The sequence below is a fragment of the Carica papaya genome, chromosome 7 (genome assembly GCF_054855325.1).
Source record: "Carica papaya isolate Zhongbai chromosome 7, ASM5485532v1, whole genome shotgun sequence".
Classification (NCBI taxonomy): Eukaryota; Viridiplantae; Streptophyta; class Magnoliopsida; order Brassicales; family Caricaceae; genus Carica; species Carica papaya.
The window spans coordinates 908,982-926,663 of record NC_142315.1 but is presented as its reverse complement, the minus strand read 5'-3'; the positions used below and the strand labels follow the sequence as shown (position 1 = coordinate 926,663).

At 37.3% G+C, this 17,682-nt stretch overlaps 3 protein-coding genes and 1 non-coding gene across 4 annotated transcripts; 2 read left to right on the top strand and 2 right to left on the bottom strand.

Moving 5' to 3' along the window:
* Positions 1-3,457: 3,457 nt before the first annotated feature.
* On the top strand, positions 3,458-8,656 carry LOC110808098 (inositol diphosphatase DSP4-like). The gene is made up of 5 exons (XM_022033452.2): positions 3,458-3,941; positions 4,107-4,200; positions 7,839-7,896; positions 7,990-8,033; positions 8,140-8,656. Exons 1-5 carry the CDS (start codon positions 3,709-3,711, stop codon positions 8,326-8,328), a joined length of 618 nt encoding a protein of 205 aa, XP_021889144.1. The 5' UTR covers positions 3,458-3,708; the 3' UTR covers positions 8,329-8,656.
* A 553-nt stretch (positions 8,657-9,209) lies between these two features.
* LOC148252852 (small nucleolar RNA snoR111) lies at positions 9,210-9,342 on the bottom strand. Its single transcript, XR_015813760.1, has one exon. It is a non-coding gene; the product is annotated as a small nucleolar RNA snoR111 (small nucleolar RNA).
* Positions 9,343-9,479: 137 nt separating this feature from the next.
* On the top strand, positions 9,480-12,932 carry PHOX2 (Octicosapeptide/Phox/Bem1p (PB1) domain-containing protein / tetratricopeptide repeat (TPR)-containing protein). The gene has a single exon (XM_088208359.1). The coding sequence runs from the start codon at positions 10,295-10,297 to the stop codon at positions 12,626-12,628; it is 2,334 nt and encodes a 777-aa protein (XP_088064485.1). The 5' UTR covers positions 9,480-10,294; the 3' UTR covers positions 12,629-12,932.
* Positions 12,933-15,213: 2,281 nt separating this feature from the next.
* LOC110808078 (1-aminocyclopropane-1-carboxylate oxidase) lies at positions 15,214-17,388 on the bottom strand. The gene is made up of 4 exons (XM_088208613.1): positions 17,092-17,388; positions 16,743-16,969; positions 16,258-16,591; positions 15,214-15,823 (listed from the first exon to the last, which is right to left on the bottom strand). Exons 1-4 carry the CDS (start codon positions 17,194-17,196, stop codon positions 15,533-15,535), a joined length of 957 nt encoding a protein of 318 aa, XP_088064739.1. The 5' UTR covers positions 17,197-17,388; the 3' UTR covers positions 15,214-15,532.
* Positions 17,389-17,682: the final 294 nt, after the last annotated feature.

Genomic DNA, 17,682 nt, shown 5'->3' with positions numbered 1-17,682 from the left:
TTCACCATGAAACATATCTTAGTCCTTCTTGTCCTTGACAGTAGAGCTGTTATGTTCGGTACTTAGAAAATACATGTAACGGTCCTGGAATTTAAATGAATATGTATGTATTAAAAACCTTAAATGCGGAAGCGTAATAAAAATTTTGATTAACATCCTTTACACAATAATAAAAAACGTATTCAAAACATTAAAGAATAAGTTAATTAAAGGAGATATTCGAAATAAAAATTATAATTAGAGTTATAAAGTTTTTAGGCTTCTAATTCGTCGTCTTCTTGCCAAAGGGGATTGGGAACTCCGTCTTCCTGATCTGAAATGATTAAGTAAGGAATGAGTTATATTTGCCCAGTAAAGACATTACACTATCTCACTGCCACAGGAGTAAAAGTTGGTAGAAAACAAAAACAACCAATGGATCATAATTTATAACAAATTCATTTATTAACATAAAAACCTTTACTGTCCACTTACCTCGGTGAGATTCATGAAAATAATATATGAAAATAATAACATTATAACCATTATAAAATCATATCGACTTTGTAACAGAATACATGTCATACTTTTGCACTTCAATAATCAGACAATAACATTCCTCTTTTACCAGCCTACTAGTATCCATAGGAATCCATAGGGGGTCATCGCTATACGTGAATCATCAACATTACCTGATTCTAGGGCCGTCCCCATACTCCGTCCAGTATGAGGGTGAAACGGGCCGTTCCCATACCCCGTCCGGTATGGGCGCCAAAACACATAAGGTCTCCATACCCCGTCCGGTATGAGAGATTACGTTCCCGGTAGGGTTCCCTACGGACCTGGTCCGTCCACCAACTCCTAGGATATATAGTTAGGTTGTCCACATTATCCATTTATCAATTCACATAAGCTTTTTACCATTTTCTTTGGTCTCAATCACCCAATCATACACAAACATGTAAACCAGTCATTGACATCAAACAAGACAACACAGTATCGGGTTCAGCATAATACAAACCATAATAAAAGAAATCATGATTCATGCATACGAGACCATAAAATAAATACATTAAATATCATACTGCATTTAATACTGAAAAATAGATCAAATAACAACTGACCAACAATGTATCAGATTTGGGCTCCATTGACAACCTCAATCAATTATACATATCTATAAAGTCACAAAATACCGTTTAATTATTTATTAAGCTTTAATGCCGTGATAGGAGGTAGGGTGAGAGATCCTTACTTGTTTCGGGGTCTGAAATCGGCTCTACGGTGCGCGTACGAGCTGTTCCTAAATTCTCTAAATTTTTTCCGAGAAACTGAAACGCACTACCGGTACCTGCACATGTCCCCAAAAAAACCTCAAATTAAACCTAGGGCTCCTTTCGGTCAATATCGGAATTCCGGCACAGCGGCTCTGCCGTGCTTCAGCCACGGCGCCGCCGCAAGCGGCGGTGATCCGCCACGGGTTGGCCGTTTTCGACCGAATTCGGCCAAACTTGCATTGGTCCTTGCGATAAAACAACCCTAAAGCCCTCGGTGGACCAAAAAATTACGAAAAACAAAGACTTACCGGTGGCGGTGCTCTCGGGTGCGGCGGCTTCTCCAGCATGAGTCGCGTTTTGATGTTTTGCTATGGTCAATCTGTAGAGAAAAGAAAGGTGATCACAGTGGTATAAAAATTGCATCGAATGGAGATCGGGAAGAGCCTCATCGAAGGCAAAAATATATGGAAGCCGCGGTGACGCTGCTGGACTTCGGCAGGGTTTTCTGGCTAATTGGCCGGTAGTTTGGCTCCGGTTTGGCCATAGGCAGATTCGGCATCGAAAAACGAGCCAAGGGGAGAAAATTTACTTCGATTGGCGGTCGAAAAATTCTCCGGTGCGGCGGCGGGTGGCGGCGGCTGGCTCCTCCGGCGTCTGGTTCTTCTTCTCCGGTGAGGCACTGGCGGCTAGGGTTTGTGGTCGGGTGTGGGTGGAGTTATTTATACCATTCCCCTTTTAATCTCAACTGTCCATCAAGATTTAATCTGAACCGTCCGATCGCGATTTATTTGGGATTAAATCTGGGACGTCCGTGCCTGATTGAATCTGGACTGTCAGTTATGCATGAGATCTGGGCCGTCCGTGCGCGCAGGAACGGATCTGGGCCATCCGTGCGCGCGGGAACGGATCTGGGCCGTCCAATTGCGCGCACGCGAATCGCCCACGTGGCCCGTCCCGTGTTAGCGTTCCTTGCCACGCGACTTGTCCTGGTTGGCCGGGACTGCTGACTGGGCTGCTGACGTGGCTGTTGACATGGCACAACTTTTTCAAATTGCGTTTTGACTCCCAGTTTCCGATTTTCTTTTCAAAAATACCCCAGAATCTAAATTTTCACCATTTTTTCCCAAAATCAATTTCAATTAAATCCAAAAAATAATTTTACCCTACTTTATCATTATTGTTATTTTTATTTTCATTAAATTAAATTAAATTAAATCTTATAAATTAAATATATATATATATATAATTAAACAAAAATTCAAAAACAAAAATAAAAATGATATTTTTTTTTTTTGGGTGTTACAATACATGTCTTGAGGAAGAAAATTTTCTTAAAACCATAGTACTCGTCTGTTTAGATGGAATTTCCGAAGTTTTGTATTTGTTCCGGAACCAACTAATGGTGGGATTGCTATTATGAGAAAAGCTTGATATGTCATTATGAAGACATTCTCTTACAAACACCATAACCTCAGGTGAGGAAGCCAATAACTAGTTCTGACTTCAAAACCATTGATCAAGGACAAATACCAACCTATTCCTGGCCATGTCCAAAATTTCTCTTCTCTGCCAAACGGATTGACAATCTCACTTGATTTCGTATGTCATTACTGCAAAATCATATATATACTGTTTCTTCAAATTGGGAATCATCATGTCTAAGCGATCATCGATAATTTAATATTCTCAACTGCTTACATTTTGAAAGACTTGTCCATGTCAAATGAACACCCTCCATACTCAAAGATCAATTCTTACGAATATTTTCGTCTCAAATTCCATTTGTATTTAAACTTGTTTTTCTCCATTCTCCATTATAGATTGTTCTAATGAAGAAATTATATAAAAAATTCAGAATCTCAAGAACTGCTGTTTGTAAATTTTTCAGCTTAAACGAAGCTAAGTTTTAGATAACTCAAGTTTAATTTAAATTAAATTAAATAAATAAAAATGAGCTTTTACATAATTAACAAAAATAAAAATTTCAAAGGGTATTTTTGTAATAAATCTAAAAGATTGCTAGTCATTGGCAAGTCAGTCTCAGTTAGATACGTGTAGGGTTTTTCCATAACCTGGACGTCCCTCTCTATTAACCTAATTTGCCCTTCATTAAATAAATCCTTAATCACAATCAATTACCGCAAAACATTTAATTAATCATTAATCTTATCTTAATTAACACGCGGTATTTACTTAACCAACCACACCACCCGGCCCTCTCTCAATCTCATCTCGCATTCACTGCTTCCCACGATCCCCTTCCGTCAAATTCTAATCCAAATTATATAATAATCCTCCGTAAATTCATATTCTGATTCAGTAGAATTTCCCTTGAAATTCTCTTCCTATTTTCTTTTTAAATTTTCTCTTCTTCTTCTTCTTCTTCTTCTCCTCCTCCTAGCAAAAGATTCAATTTCGGTTTTTTCTTTTCAAATATTTTGGCGGGAAGATCATGAGAATAGATGACGTGGAGGGAGGGTTTCGTGCGGTAATCGCGGCGCGGGATCCGCCGCCGGCAAATGGGAAGGAGGATGGGGAAGAGGATGAGAACGAGGAGAGGGACGGGGAGGATCTGTTCGTGCCTCCGTTGAACTTTGCGATCGTTGATACGGGAATTTTCAGGTCGGGGTTTCCAGATTCTGCCAATTTCAGCTTCTTGCAAACCCTAGGGCTCCGTTCGATTATGTGAGTATATAACCCATTTCCTCTCCTAACATGCTCCTGTTTCTTTTTTTTTTTTCTGCCTTCACTTTTTTGAATAGTTTACTTATCCTACAAGATAGGTTCGTATTTGCCTTGTATATAATCAAAGTAACAAGGGTCGGTTTATTTGATTTCCCCTCTGTTTAGATATTTGTGCCCTGAGCCTTATCCAGAGACCAATAATGAATTTTTGAAGGCTAATGGGATTAAGCTTTTTCAGTTCGGGATCGAGGGGTGCAAGGTATGCTTGGGTTTTTTTTTTTTTTTTTCCTTAATTTCATTTCCTTGCAATTTCGACGAGGTAATGTTTTGGGAATTGAGATCATTAATCAGAGGATGCGCATTCAAAGTTTATTGTTTACTGGCTATCAAACAGATACTATAACTGACTAAATAATTTGAGAGGTTGGTTTTGAAGGTGTATGAGGAAAATTCGTTTTTTCTTCGGCAGTTTGGATCTAAAAGGCAAGCCCTTAGGTGTCAATTTTATGCAGTTTACCAACGTTTAGCATCATTCGTAATATCAATAATAACTCTCTGAAATTTTTTTTAGTAATTTTTGTTGGGTTTTAAAGAGATCTAGAAGTAGATAACTGATCTCTGCAAAATTGCAATATGATTCATGAAGGAAAACTTTTGCTCTGATACTTTAGTGTCCCCTCTTTGGATCGAATAGTAGATTCCATATGAGTAGCTTGTTGTGGGATTGGGGGCTGAAGCAACTTCATGCTGCCATGGCTCTTTGTTGATTCTCCTAGAAGCGCAGTAAGCATTTGCGGGTTTTAGATTTTGTGAATACACATCCGAAGCATCTCCAGTTCATATTGTGACCCATCTTTCATTTGTGGGGCCGTCTGATTTTTTCATTTCCATTTTTCTCGATAGTAACAGTCTGGAACTTAAAAGAAAATAAAATTATAAATTGAATACGGAAGCGAAATAATAGAGTTAAGATTTACATTCCTTACACAATAATTTAGAATACCTAATAAGGTTATGGGAATGAACATTCTAAAAAAAATAAGCGAAAAATTAATAAATAAATAAAAAGTAAACAATTATATAGCTTAGGACGACCTTCATTACCATTTGAAGGGAGTTCGGGTGGTGAACTATTCAGAATCCCCTTGTTAATTGGAATCTGAATCTTGGTCCTGTTGATCTGAAATAGTAAATGAAATGGTAAAGTACATTAGCGTAGTAAGAATATCATTCTATTTACCGATACATAAATGAAGGTTGGTAAAAATAATAAAAACAGCTAATGGAGCTCTTAATTTAAGTAAATTCATTTATCATAAATAAAATCATTTATTGCATACTTATTACCGTAACGAGATTTTGAAAACCGATCTATTGAGACAATAACTCAACGGTATCATAATCTCATATTCAAGTAAATAAGAATAATAACTTTTCTTTTTATCTGTCTACGGTATTCATGGGGGGTCCATAGGAATGCCCCTATTACGCGTGAACCATTATTCAACATTGTTAATTAACTGACCATTCTCATATCCCGTTCGGTGTGAACGCCAAAAATATCATCTCTCAATATCTCGTTTGGTATGAGGGTGAAACGGGCCGTGCTCATACCCTGTCTGGTATGAACGCTAAAATATCAATCTTCGATATTCCGTTTGGTATGAGGCGACGTTCACGGTAAGGTTTTCTATGTACTCGGTTCGTCCACCATCTTTCAGGATATCTAGTAAGGCTACCATTCATTTATTCACTTAATTAATCAATTTTCTGTTTACATTTAATTTTCAGTTTCATAATTTAACCTTAAATCAACGCAAGACAAACAATACATGTATTAAAGAAATACAACTGAATCATTTTACCAATTCCAGTATATTGTCATGTATTTAAAGCTGTAAAATCAATCAATCAATTAAACATGACAATAATAATTAATAAACGATTCTGGCTCCATTAGTAATCTGTAATTAATTCTTAAAGTTTTCTAAATTACGTAAAATACTGTATTATTGATAATTAAAATTTAATTTCATAAAAGAGAATAAGGTGAGAATTCTTACCCGAATCGATATTCGAAACACTAAACTTTCTATTCTGCTTACTAGCGATCCTCGAGTTTATTGAATTTTTCTGTAGAGATTAAAACACGTTTTACGTACGTAGAAATACTCCAAAAACCCAAAAACGGTGTTAAACCCTTTTTCGATTAATTTCGAAATTTTGGCACAGCGACACCACCGTGCTCCGGCGACGACATCGTTGCTCGCGACGGCGGTTTACCTTGGACTGGTAGTTTTCGGCCAGTTTTGTCCTGTTTCGGCTGGTTTTGGTCGGTTTTATACCAATCCCTGCGAGAAAACATGTTAGGGGGTCTCAGTAGTCTGAAAAAAGTCGAAAAATTGACGGTGGAATTTTCTGGCGCGGCGGCTCTGCCGACTCACTTTCGCGGCTGAGTGTTTTTCTTCGGTTAACCTGTGGAAAACAGAATAGTGAACACAATGGTGAAAAAATCGCACGAAATGGGAATCAGGAAGGGGCTCATCGAATGCGATTTTTAGTTTTTCTGCGGTAGTGGTGCCAGGATTTACCCGCGGTTTCCGGTTTATTCGCCGATTCTTTTGCTCCAATTTGGCCATAGGGGTGTCAAAATCAAATTCCGAGTGAATAAGAAAAATTTTATCTTTTTTTTACGGTCGGAGGTGGTTTCGGCGCGGCGGGAGGCGGCGGTTAGCTCCTTTCTCTAGCAGGGGGCTGACAGTTAGGGTTTGGATTCAGTGTGAAGTGAGATATTTCTACTCGTTTTTCTTAAATTTGGGCCGTTCATCGCATTTGATCTCGGCCGTCCGATCGCGTTTGAAGAGAAAATGAATCTAAACACCGTTCATTGCGATTTGATTTGAACTGTACGATCGCATTTAAAGAATAAATGAATCTGGGCCACTCATCGCGTTTAATTGCGACCGTCCGATTTTGTTCGAGGAGGGAACAGATCCGAATAGTCCATGCGTGCGGGAACGCATCTGGACTATCCAATCGCGGGCATGTGGATTGCCAGCGTGGCCTCTTACATGGCACCGAGTCACCGTACTTTACCACACGGCGCACTCTGGTTCGTCGGGGCCGCTAAATGAGTGGTTCTACGTGGTACATTTTTTTTAAAGTGCGTTTTGGTCTCTAGTTTCTGATTTTTCTTTCAAAAACACTCATCGAACCTAAATTTTCACTCATTTTTTTGAAAATTATTTTTAATTTCATCATTCACCTATTTTTTTCATAATTTTATATTAAATAAAAATTTATAAATTATATTTTTATATATTTTTTTAAATTTTAAAAATAATTCCGAATCAAATTTTGGATCCAGATATTACAGTAGAGAAATTCTTTCTCCTTCTAGCTTTGTTCTTGTTCCATACATCGAAACTTTTTATGATTTAGCATGCACGTTTGATATTTGCCTTTTATCTTGTACTGCAATTGCAAGTTAACATTTAAATTTGATTTTATTCCTTCCAATATCATGTTTCTGTGGGTGTTCGTATGTTGAACGTGGTATCCAGAAGTAACTAAATCCTGAATGAATACTAATCTGGACAAATAAGCAACTCGTGTGGTTACTTATGGTAGAGAACTAAATATGGCAGGATTCCTGCCCCAATTCCTAGTTGCCATTTCTGCCAAACTCACGTCCAATTTCTGGTAGGGATTTTGACACTTCTGCCGAAATTTTATCCCATTTAAGGTAGGTTTAAGAACTTGTCTTTCGAATATTGTGGATACACTTTCCTGTATGTTTGTTATTTTTGCCAGCAATCTCTGATTTGGTTTGAAGTTTTTGCTTACCATGTAGTGAAATGGGATGAGAGGATCTCAAGCATGTTATGTTCTTTACAGGAACCTTTCGTTAATATTCCAGACGAAGTAATTCGAGAGGCTTTGAAAGTACTACTTGGTATTATAAATAAGTTAAACCTTTCCTAGTAATGCCATTGACGTTCTTTTTCTAGTATGCTTATCTGATTCTTTTTTCCTTGTGCCATCTCAGATGTTAATAACCACCCAGTCCTAATTCACTGCAAACGTGGAAAGGTGTGCAAATATTAGTTAACATCCTGTTTCATCATTTTTACAGTCTGTTAATCAACTTACAAAAGTTTTGGCAAATCTTTCAATCTTTGCTTTGGATGCTCTGCAGCACCGCACCGGTTGTCTCGTGGGATGCTTAAGGAAATTGCAGAGATGGTGCTTAACTTCCATTTTTGACGAGTACCAGAGATTCGCTGCTGCCAAAACTAGAGTGTCAGATCAGAGGTTCATGGAGTTATTTGATATTTCCAGCTTGAAGCACTTGTCAATGTCATTTTCATGTTCAAAGAGACAATAACAACAGTATAGTTGCTTGAAAGAAGTTTTTTCTTGACTTTCATCTCCGGCATTCATAACCACCCGTGAGGAAGGGAAGTTTGATTTAGAGCCCGAAAAGATCAAAGTTTAAACTTTACTGCCCCAACGTGTGTTCTGTTCATTTTCATCAAAAGATTGAGCTTTACATTCCTTCTGTCGTGCTACTATATATACCATTATTAATTTGTTAAGTCTTGTTGACCATACACCTTTGAAATGGTGGGTGGAGTTATCATATCTCCAGTGCATTATCATACTATCAGGTCATAGGAAAAAGCAATCATAAGAAAATCTCTCTTTGTTCTAAATTTTCTCTTTGATATTGCTTAAGTTACATGTTCCAGATTTAGTTCACTTGAATAATGAGATTTTATTTTTTTTCCATTTCACAACAAAACCTCATTCTTTATTCTCTGAAGTTTCTATACCATTCCGGTTATGAGATTAGTTTCACAGTGCACCAACAAATTTAGGGTTTATGCCTCAAGAATATAAATTTAGGGTTTCAAATTGCCAAAAGGAATTCATCAGACTCCAATCCATTCACATTGGCTTGTCATGGTTGATACCCATGATCGCCAAACTATTTGTTCTTTTTTTGGGAATTTCTCGGTTAGATTTATAAACAGATCTAGGGATTGTTCAGAGAAATATTCTCAAAAAAAAAAAATCACTTGTTTTAGTTTTTTTTTAAGACAAATCAATCAAAGAAGAAAAAAATTAAGCATATGAACTTTGGAATCATATTCACTAACCAGAATGCCAATTCAAGTTCCCTACAAACAAAAGAACCAATTCAAGTTCCCCAAAAACAAGAACGTAAGAACAAATCAAAAGAGATTTCATAGAAATTAAATGGAGATTTGGACGAGCAACAATCGAATCGTCAATCAAGAGAAATGGACGACTGAAACGATATCTCGGCCGTTGATTTTATTCTACCTCGTTTATTTCTCAATGAAGAGACACTTTTTTTCAGTCTCCCCATTCTGTAAAACAGAACCGAGGCGCCACTAAAAGAATTTCTTAAATCTGAAGCATAAAACTTCACAAGGAAGCACCACCAAAATAGCCCTAAGAACAAACAGAGAAGAAAGAAGATTCTACAGAAACCCATTAAGAGAAAATCTTCAAAAACCATGAAAACATGCTAAGCTAAAAGTAGAAAACTTTACAAGAAAGCACCAAACAAAAGATAACAAATAGAGAAGACGATTCAATTGAAACCCAAAATAAAAGATCTTCAAAGGTTTTAAGCCAACCCAGAAACAGAGTCGACCTAATCACAGTAAAGCTGGAAGCTCTGCAAGCAATGAAGGCTTAGGGATGCACTCAATGAAGCGAGTTTTTTATAGAGCTGCTCAGGAACCCTATATTAGAAATCCTTTTGATGTTATTTTACCATACTGTCCATTAGATTCTGGGCCGTTATGGCAGATGTCATCCAGGGGGTAAAGTAAGGCCCACCCACCTAGGTATGATGTGAGCTGTGATGAGATCGAACGGCTGGAAGTGATTCAACAGTTAGGGTCTACCGTAGATTGATCAAACTGATCCAACCTTCTAGGGTTTCATAGTTCCCATCATCAAAAATCCATTTTCCTTCCATCTCTCTCTCTCTCTCTCCTGCTCTCTCTAACCTGAGCTCTATTAACATTTATCTCCATCCCCATCTTGTCCTTTCTCTCAGTAATTCAGCTATTGGAATTTCAAAAAGGAATCTTGCAATTGAACAATCTTGTGCAAAGGTGCCTACTTTCAGCGTTTTGTATTTGTAAGTATCGACTTCTAATCTCGTTTTATCCATAATTGAGCTCGAGTTCTCCTTGAAGACGCTTCGAAAATTGAGGCTTTGATATTCGTTCTCTACCGGGTACATGTTTGCTTTTGTTACTATAATTGAATAGTTAGAATTGTGTGTTGTGAGAAAAGAGTCTGCAAATTATATGGGGAAATCTGGAGGGAGGAAAAAGAAGGGTGGGTTTAACCAGGTGCCAACTGATTCTGCTAGTTCGTCTACACCAAATGCTAATGGTGTGGTTGACTTGGACTCTTCAATCTTTCTGAAAAGAGCTCATGAGCTCAAAGAAGAAGGAAACAAGAGGTTTCAGAACAAGGACTATGTGGGTGCTCTTGAGCAGTATGATAATGCTCTTAGGCTTACCCCCAAAACCCACCCGGATAGAGCTGTGTTTCACAGCAATAGGGCTGCTTGTTTGATGCAAATGAAACCTATTGATTATGACACTGTTATTAGTGAGTGTACTATGGCACTTCAGGTGCAGCCTCGATTTGTTCGAGCCCTCCTTAGGAGGGCTCGAGCTTTTGAGGCTATAGGGAAGTATGAAATGGCGATGCAGGATGTCCAGGTGTTGCTGGGGGCTGACCCAAATCACCGGGATGCTTTGGAGATTGGCCGTAGATTGAGGACAGCATTGGGTCCTCGCCAGGAAGCACAGCAAGATCTCCAGAGCAGACCATCCCCTGCTGCACTTGGGGCTTCTGCAGTTCGTGGGGCTCCAATTGCTGGTCTTGGGCCATGTTTACCTGCCCGGCCAGTGTCCAAGAAGGCAACAGGTGCACCTGGAGGATCTATTACATTGCCTAGTAATAAGGCGGAGAAGTCCCCGTTGAATATAGCCACTGAAAATGGTCATGAGAGCAAAATCCAGTTGCCGAAAGTTGTGCTGAAGCCGCTGAATGGTCCTTCTAAAGGTGCTACTAATGTAAACATTGATAGTCCAGGACAACAGTCTTTGTCTTCTTCAGTTTCATTTCCCATCCGTGGGCAGGCATTGGAGGTTGCATTTCGTTGGAGGCCATTGAAGCTGGTTTACGATCATGACATTAGGCTTGGGCAGATGCCAGTGAACTGCAGTTTTAAGGTGTTAAGGGAGATTGTGAGCAAACGTTTTCCTTCTTCAAACTCAGTTTTGATCAAGTACAAGGATAATGATGGGGATTTGGTAACTATAACAAGTACTGCTGAACTCAGATTGGCAGAATCCTCTGTGGACAGTGATTTGCCAAAAGATCCTGAGGCAAATAAAGCTGATTCAGTCGGGATGTTGAGATTGCATATTGTAGAGGTGAGTCCGGAACAGGAGCCACTTTTGTTGGAGGAAGAGGAGGAGAAGCCTCTGGAGAATGAGGAGGTAAAGGGAGACGAAAGTGGATCTCATTCATCCCTTGTGGAGTCTGTATTAGAAACTGAAAATGCAGAGATTAATAAGCCAGATAGAAAAGTTCAAAATGAAAAATCAGGGACTCCAGAAGATCCAGAGTGCAAGGAAGTGGAGATGGATGATTGGCTGTTTGAATTTGCTCAGCTTTTCCGCACCCATGTGGGTATTGATCCAGATGCTCACATTGACTTGCATGAGCTCGGGATGGAGCACTGTTCAGAGGCGCTTGAGGAGACAGTTACAAGTGAAGAAGCTCAGAACCTTTTTGACAAGGCAGCTTCAAAGTTCCAGGAGGTGGCTGCTTTGGCTTTTTTCAACTGGGGAAATGTTCATATGTGTGCTGCAAGGAAACGGATTCCCTTGGATGAGTCTGCTGGTAAAGATGTAGTGGCAGCGCAGCTTCAGGTCGCTTATGACTGGGTTAAAGAAAAATACTCCTTAGCCAGAGAAAAGTATGAGCAGGCACTCCTGATCAAGCCTGACTTTTATGAGGGTTTGCTGGCTCTAGGGCAGCAGCAATTTGAAATGGCCAAGCTTCATTGGTCTTTTGCACTTGCTAAGAAGATTGATCTCTCAGGGTGGGATCCAACAGAGACACTTCAACTTTTTGCCAGTGCAGAAGAGAAGATGAAAGCTGCAACAGAGATGTGGGAAAAGCTAGAGCAGCAAAGAATAAATGATCTTAAAGATCCAAATGCGAAGAAAGAAGAGTCATTGAAGAGAAGGAAGAAACAAGGAAATGCTGCTGAAGGTGAGTCTTCTGGAACTGGTGGTGGTCAGGGTGAGATTTCACCTGATGAAGCAGCAGAACAAGCAGCCGTAATGAGATCTCAAATACATCTCTTCTGGGGTAATATGCTTTTTGAACAATCCCAAGTTGAATGCAAATTGGGGCTGGATGGGTGGGAGAAAAACCTTGATGGTGCAGTTGAACGCTTCAAGCTTGCTGGAGCTTCTGAGGGTGATATCTCAATGGTTCTGAAAAATCATTGCTCTAAAGAAACTGCAGCAAAAGGGGATAAGCAAAAAGTCGAGAATTTGAATGTTAATGTAGCTGTTGAAGCAGGTATCAAAGATGAGGTTAATCAAGATTAGCGAGTTAAATGGCAGTACTTTTGTTGTGGATGTAATCTAGAAATTTTGTGCTGAAATGAAGACAACAATTGTGGAAACTCTATTCTGGAAGTGGAGATTTGGGTTCCGACATTATGCAGCGGTTTACTCAAAAAGATTTTGAATTAATTCTAAGGTCTGTGTCAACCTTCAAGGTGACAATCTTTTTACACATTGTTTGGAATATGATGACTTTTAATTTTCAAGAGCTTAGGTTCTTATTTTTGGCTTTAACATCAAAATCTTTGATGGTGTTTGGTCTATAATGAGAATTCCTTTTTTGTTATGTTTGCTTTTAGTGACTTTTTTCTTTGACCAATTTTTTAAATTCCATATTGCATTCTGCTTTAAGGGTCTGTTGGGGAGGGAGAAGCTAAAGAAAGTGAGGGTAGGGAACATTATTTATTTGTCTATTGCAACAAAGTAATTACTCTGGTAGGAAGCGGCTGAATCCTGTAATCGCATTTTTTTTTATGGTGCCTTGTGGTGTATGATCTTTGGCCAATGGTTTATGGTTTATTAGTGATTAACTGGGTTATTACAGGTTCATTGTGAGAGGGGCTTTGGGCTTTGGGGGGGGGGGGGTGAGGGGGGGGAGGGGGGAGGGATTTTGTAAGAAGAAAAGATATATAAATCTTACTCATTTTACTATTTTTTAGGTAGAGTGGAAAGAGAGAAACAGAAAAGTATTTGACGGGGTTGAGAGCAAACTGTCGGAAAATCAGGGATAGATAGTTACATTATTTCTATTCTCTGATTTTGGGTCATGACATTTACATAATGGAAGATTTTGGATATGTCATTGATAATTTTGCAGAATAAAAAACATTTGGTAAATGGATTGCACCCTTTTGGTGCTATAGATATATTATAAGGGTTACACTTTTTATTTAGAAAGAAACAAAGTAATTGCTGTGGTATAATACATTGAATGGAGATAGATTACTAAGATGAGAGAAAACAATATTGAATTCTCCTTTTCCTTTCTTTTCTCTCATTCCAAACAGGCCATCGTTATCTGAAAGAGATCATATTGTTCTCTTGAATCACTTACTCTGGTGGTCTATATTGAAAGCTACACTTCGTACTTGCTCTTGTCTATTTTGTTTCTGAGATGCTGGTGGCCCTTATTCTCATCTAACTATTGGTACTTGCCTCAGTGCTTTTACATATCCATTCATATACATACATACACTGTACAAGTAATGTTTGCCCCCGAATATGAACTTCTTTAAGGGGGAAAAAAATTGACTACCACATTCTCTATGCAGACGTATAAGTCACATTTTGTATGTGCATGTGGATGTGAACAAGAGCTATCAGTATTTATTTTCATCTTCTTTTTTTATTGGTACAGCTCATGGGTTCTCATTAGATGATTGTAGTTATGATTAATGTATATATATTTATCTAAACCATATAATATATATAGATTTTCACTTTGACAAATCAAATAAATATATGTAGAAATTTGATGTCACCACAAGATTTGGTTGGTGGTGTTGAAGTGGGTTCAATCAGTATTCCACTTTCTGAAACTGGTTTGATGAGATGAGGCCAACAAATTTGCAGATGAGGATAAAAAGAATTTGTGTAGAAAAATTAAAAAAAGAAATAAGAAAAGGAAGAAGATGAAGCATCAAGAACATTTCCTTCTCAACAAAAAAGTAGAAGGCTATTTTTCCATACTTTTTTACCTTAAATACTATTCTCTCCCAACTTATAAAAGTTGCAATTCTCATTTGGTCAACTAGTTTTTTTTAGCAAAATGCTCCGAAACACTTTTAGCATATCAACGTGATAGTTTTAGATGTTAAATTTTTTATATTATATTTGAGAATTACGAGTTTGAATTTTACTGAGAATACAGAACTTGTTAATTTGTGAGTGTGTTATATGTTAACAGTAGTTGATTCGTATGTTTGATTTAACAAACTTAAGAGCTTAGTGTATTTTAGGTTGACAGTAGTTATTATAAGTTGGTTCATATGTTTGAAAGTTAAATTTTATTGAGAGTATCGAACTTATTATTTTGTGAATGTATTATATGTTGACAGTGGTTGGTTCGACTTGACAGTTTAGTTGTTAAATTTTTTATATTATTGAAAATATAGAACTTATTACTCTGTGAGTGTATTATAGGTTGGTAATCGTTGGTTTATATATTTGATTTGACAAAATTAAGAACTTAGTTCAATGTGTTGGTAGAGTTGTCGTGACCAAGTTGGTCTTTGTCGATTCCAATTAATTATGAAATACTTAGATGAAAAGAACACTCTATAATCATAACGAGTTAAAAGAATTGACTTAAATTTTTTTTTATTTAAAAAAATAATAATAATCAATTAACTTTTAAGTATTTTAAAAATATAAATGAATTGACAAACTTTATAAATATGATAAAATCAATTACATTTGTAAAGTTCATCGACTCATTTGTATTTTAAAAATATTTTATTTTTTATCGACATTTTATAGGTATAGTAATAATTAATATGAATCAATTAAACATTAAATTAAGTTGGAAAGACATGATAAAACAAATCATACTTAAAAGAAAAGCATAATTAGAATCTTAAAATTATTACTTTATACAACAGAAACCCACCAAAGGCCACTAGACAGAATACATTACACACAGAAAGCACAACAGAAACCCATAGGGTTATTTTAAGCTAGTAAGTTCCTTGCTAAGCCAATCAACTTCCAAACACCATGATTAGGGCATAATTCCTTGACACTAAAAGGTAAAAGAACAGTAAGAAAAAAAGGCACATCATTTTTGTAGTATTAATTTTCACCAACACAAACACACCCAACACATAAAAGAGTAAAACCCAGCTTTCCTTTTTTTGAGTTTCTAAGAAGGGTTTTTTCTTCTTTCTTTCAAACAGTTGCAATGGCACCAGGAGTTACAGTAGACTCCATGGCTTTCATGGCTTCAAATCTTGGCTCCTTAGCCTGAAATTTCAACCCAACATAAAGTTTCATGTAATCATCAAACACAAATTTTGGGTAAATCTGATTCTTCTCTGCTTCTTTCTCTACCAGAGATGGTGCTGGGTAGATCACAGCATCATCTCCAGGATTGTAGAATGAGGCTAGTGACATTCTGTTCCCATCTGTCTGTGCTATAACTCTGTGCATTACACTCTTGTATTTACCGTTAGTAATCACCTATATAAACAACCAAAAAAATAATAATAATAAGAATGTTAGTGATTTAAAATTTTATCAAATTCAAATAAAAAAAAAATTAGTTCCTATTTGGATTCTCTTTTATAGTACAGAAAGGGGACAATGCTGAACCAGAAAGGAACCCAGAAATTATTGCATAGAAAATCTCAATATATTCCTTAAGTTGCTTAAACAAAAAGGAAAATGGACCCCTTTAATATAGAAAAGCAGCTTTACGGGGTTTACAGTAAATCTAAGAGCAAGTGACATGTATAATAATACAAATAGCATCACATCATTACAGGAATAATATTGTTAAGAAGTTAATTACCAATATAATATAATTAAACCCAAGTTAAGAATTTGCTTATGTGGGTGATATATATAATATACACCACAAATATAATAATCTTTATAATTAAAAAAATGTATACCTCAAGTTGATCACCAAGGTTGATGACAATGGAATGTTTCATGGGAGGGACATCAACCCACTGGTCATCCTTGAGGAGCTGGAGGCCACTGACCTTGTCATCTTGGAACAACAAGATGATGCCACCTGCATCTGTGTGGGCTCTGAGTCCCTTGATAAGATCTGGTTTAGGACATGGAGGATAGTTGCTAACCTTTGTCCCAAAATTAGGACCCTTTGACCCATAAAATACTTTCTTCAAATACCCTTTCTCTAACCCAAGATTCTCACACAACAAGTCTAACATTTGCTCTGCAAGTTTCTGCAGCCCCACTGCAAACTCCTTCATTGCCTTCCTGTTTTCACCACAATCAACCCAGACAAGCCCAAATCAGAAACTTGAAAAACAACAGAACCCATTTCTCTAATTTCATTTTTTTCTTCTGGGTTTTCGATATTTTCATCAATCAGATTAAAAAAAATCTGGACTTGGGAGAGAAGGGGAACCTGTAGTCATCTTCAAGATCAGGAATTTCATGCATGTTTGAAGCTGGAAGATGGCGCAAGAAGAAGGTACTTTCCCAATCCATATCATTGATTTCAGACTGAACAGCCTCAAGACCATTACTTTCCACCATTTCTTTGAATCTCTGCTCCATACACTTCTTGTAATGCTCCTTTGTCAGCCTCTCCACAGTGTCCATCAGGTCATGAGAGATCCCATGGTTCACCAACTTTCAAAACCAAAATCAAACATTCAGTTTCAGCTGCTACTCACATATACATAACTATACATATACATGAGCATGTGTGTGTGTGTAAAAATGTAAGTTATAGATGGTTTATTTAGAAATACCTCAAAGAAGCCCCAGTTTTCACAGGCATCATGGATCAACTCCATGGTTGATGCTCTCTCTTCTCCATTGAGCTTTGACAAATCAATAACTGGGAAGTTCTCCATTAAAGTTTCTTTCTTTCTTTCTTTCTTTCTTGTCTGCTAAATCTCTCCCTGTTTTTGCTTTTCTCTTTTTTTCAATCAAACAAAGAAGGAGAAGGTTTGGCTCTTTAACTATTGGGTTGACACTGCTCTTGTCTTTCCCTTTTTCTGGGGGAGTTAGAAAACAGTGTTGCTGTCCTGTGGTGGTGTTTGTGTAATGGTGATGAAGGGAACTTGGAATTTATAGCCAAAAATTGAATGTCAATTTGGTAAAATTAAAGAGCTTCAAAGGGTAATAATGGAATTCCCCCAATAGCCTCCTACTCTTTATTGTATACATATCATTTATATTATATTATATTATGATTTTAATTAGTATAGCACAAAATTATTCCAAAAATTTCATACAAAATACAAGTCTTTTTGCCTCATGACTATCAAACCAGTGCATACAATTGGTGTGGTAAACTTTGACTAAAGACTTTCTTTCTGCCACTGCCAACACTCACA

Coding starts and splice junctions, on each gene's coding strand:
- LOC110808098 (XM_022033452.2), top strand. CDS start 3,709: ATGAGAATAGATGACGTGGAGGGAGGGTTTCGTGCGGTAATCGCGGCG. Junction 4,201..7,838: donor TCGGGATCGAGGGGTGCAAG/GTATGCTTGGGT, acceptor TGTTCTTTACAG/GAACCTTTCGTTAATATTCC. Junction 7,897..7,989: donor GGCTTTGAAAGTACTACTTG/GTATTATAAATA, acceptor GTGCCATCTCAG/ATGTTAATAACCACCCAGTC.
- PHOX2 (XM_088208359.1), top strand. CDS start 10,295: ATGGGGAAATCTGGAGGGAGGAAAAAGAAGGGTGGGTTTAACCAGGTG.
- LOC110808078 (XM_088208613.1), bottom strand. CDS start 17,196: ATGGAGAACTTCCCAGTTATTGATTTGTCAAAGCTCAATGGAGAAGAG. Junction 16,970..17,091: donor AAAACTGGGGCTTCTTTGAG/GTATTTCTAAAT, acceptor TGGTTTTGAAAG/TTGGTGAACCATGGGATCTC. Junction 15,824..16,257: donor ACCTTGGTGATCAACTTGAG/GTATACATTTTT, acceptor TTGTTTATATAG/GTGATTACTAACGGTAAATA.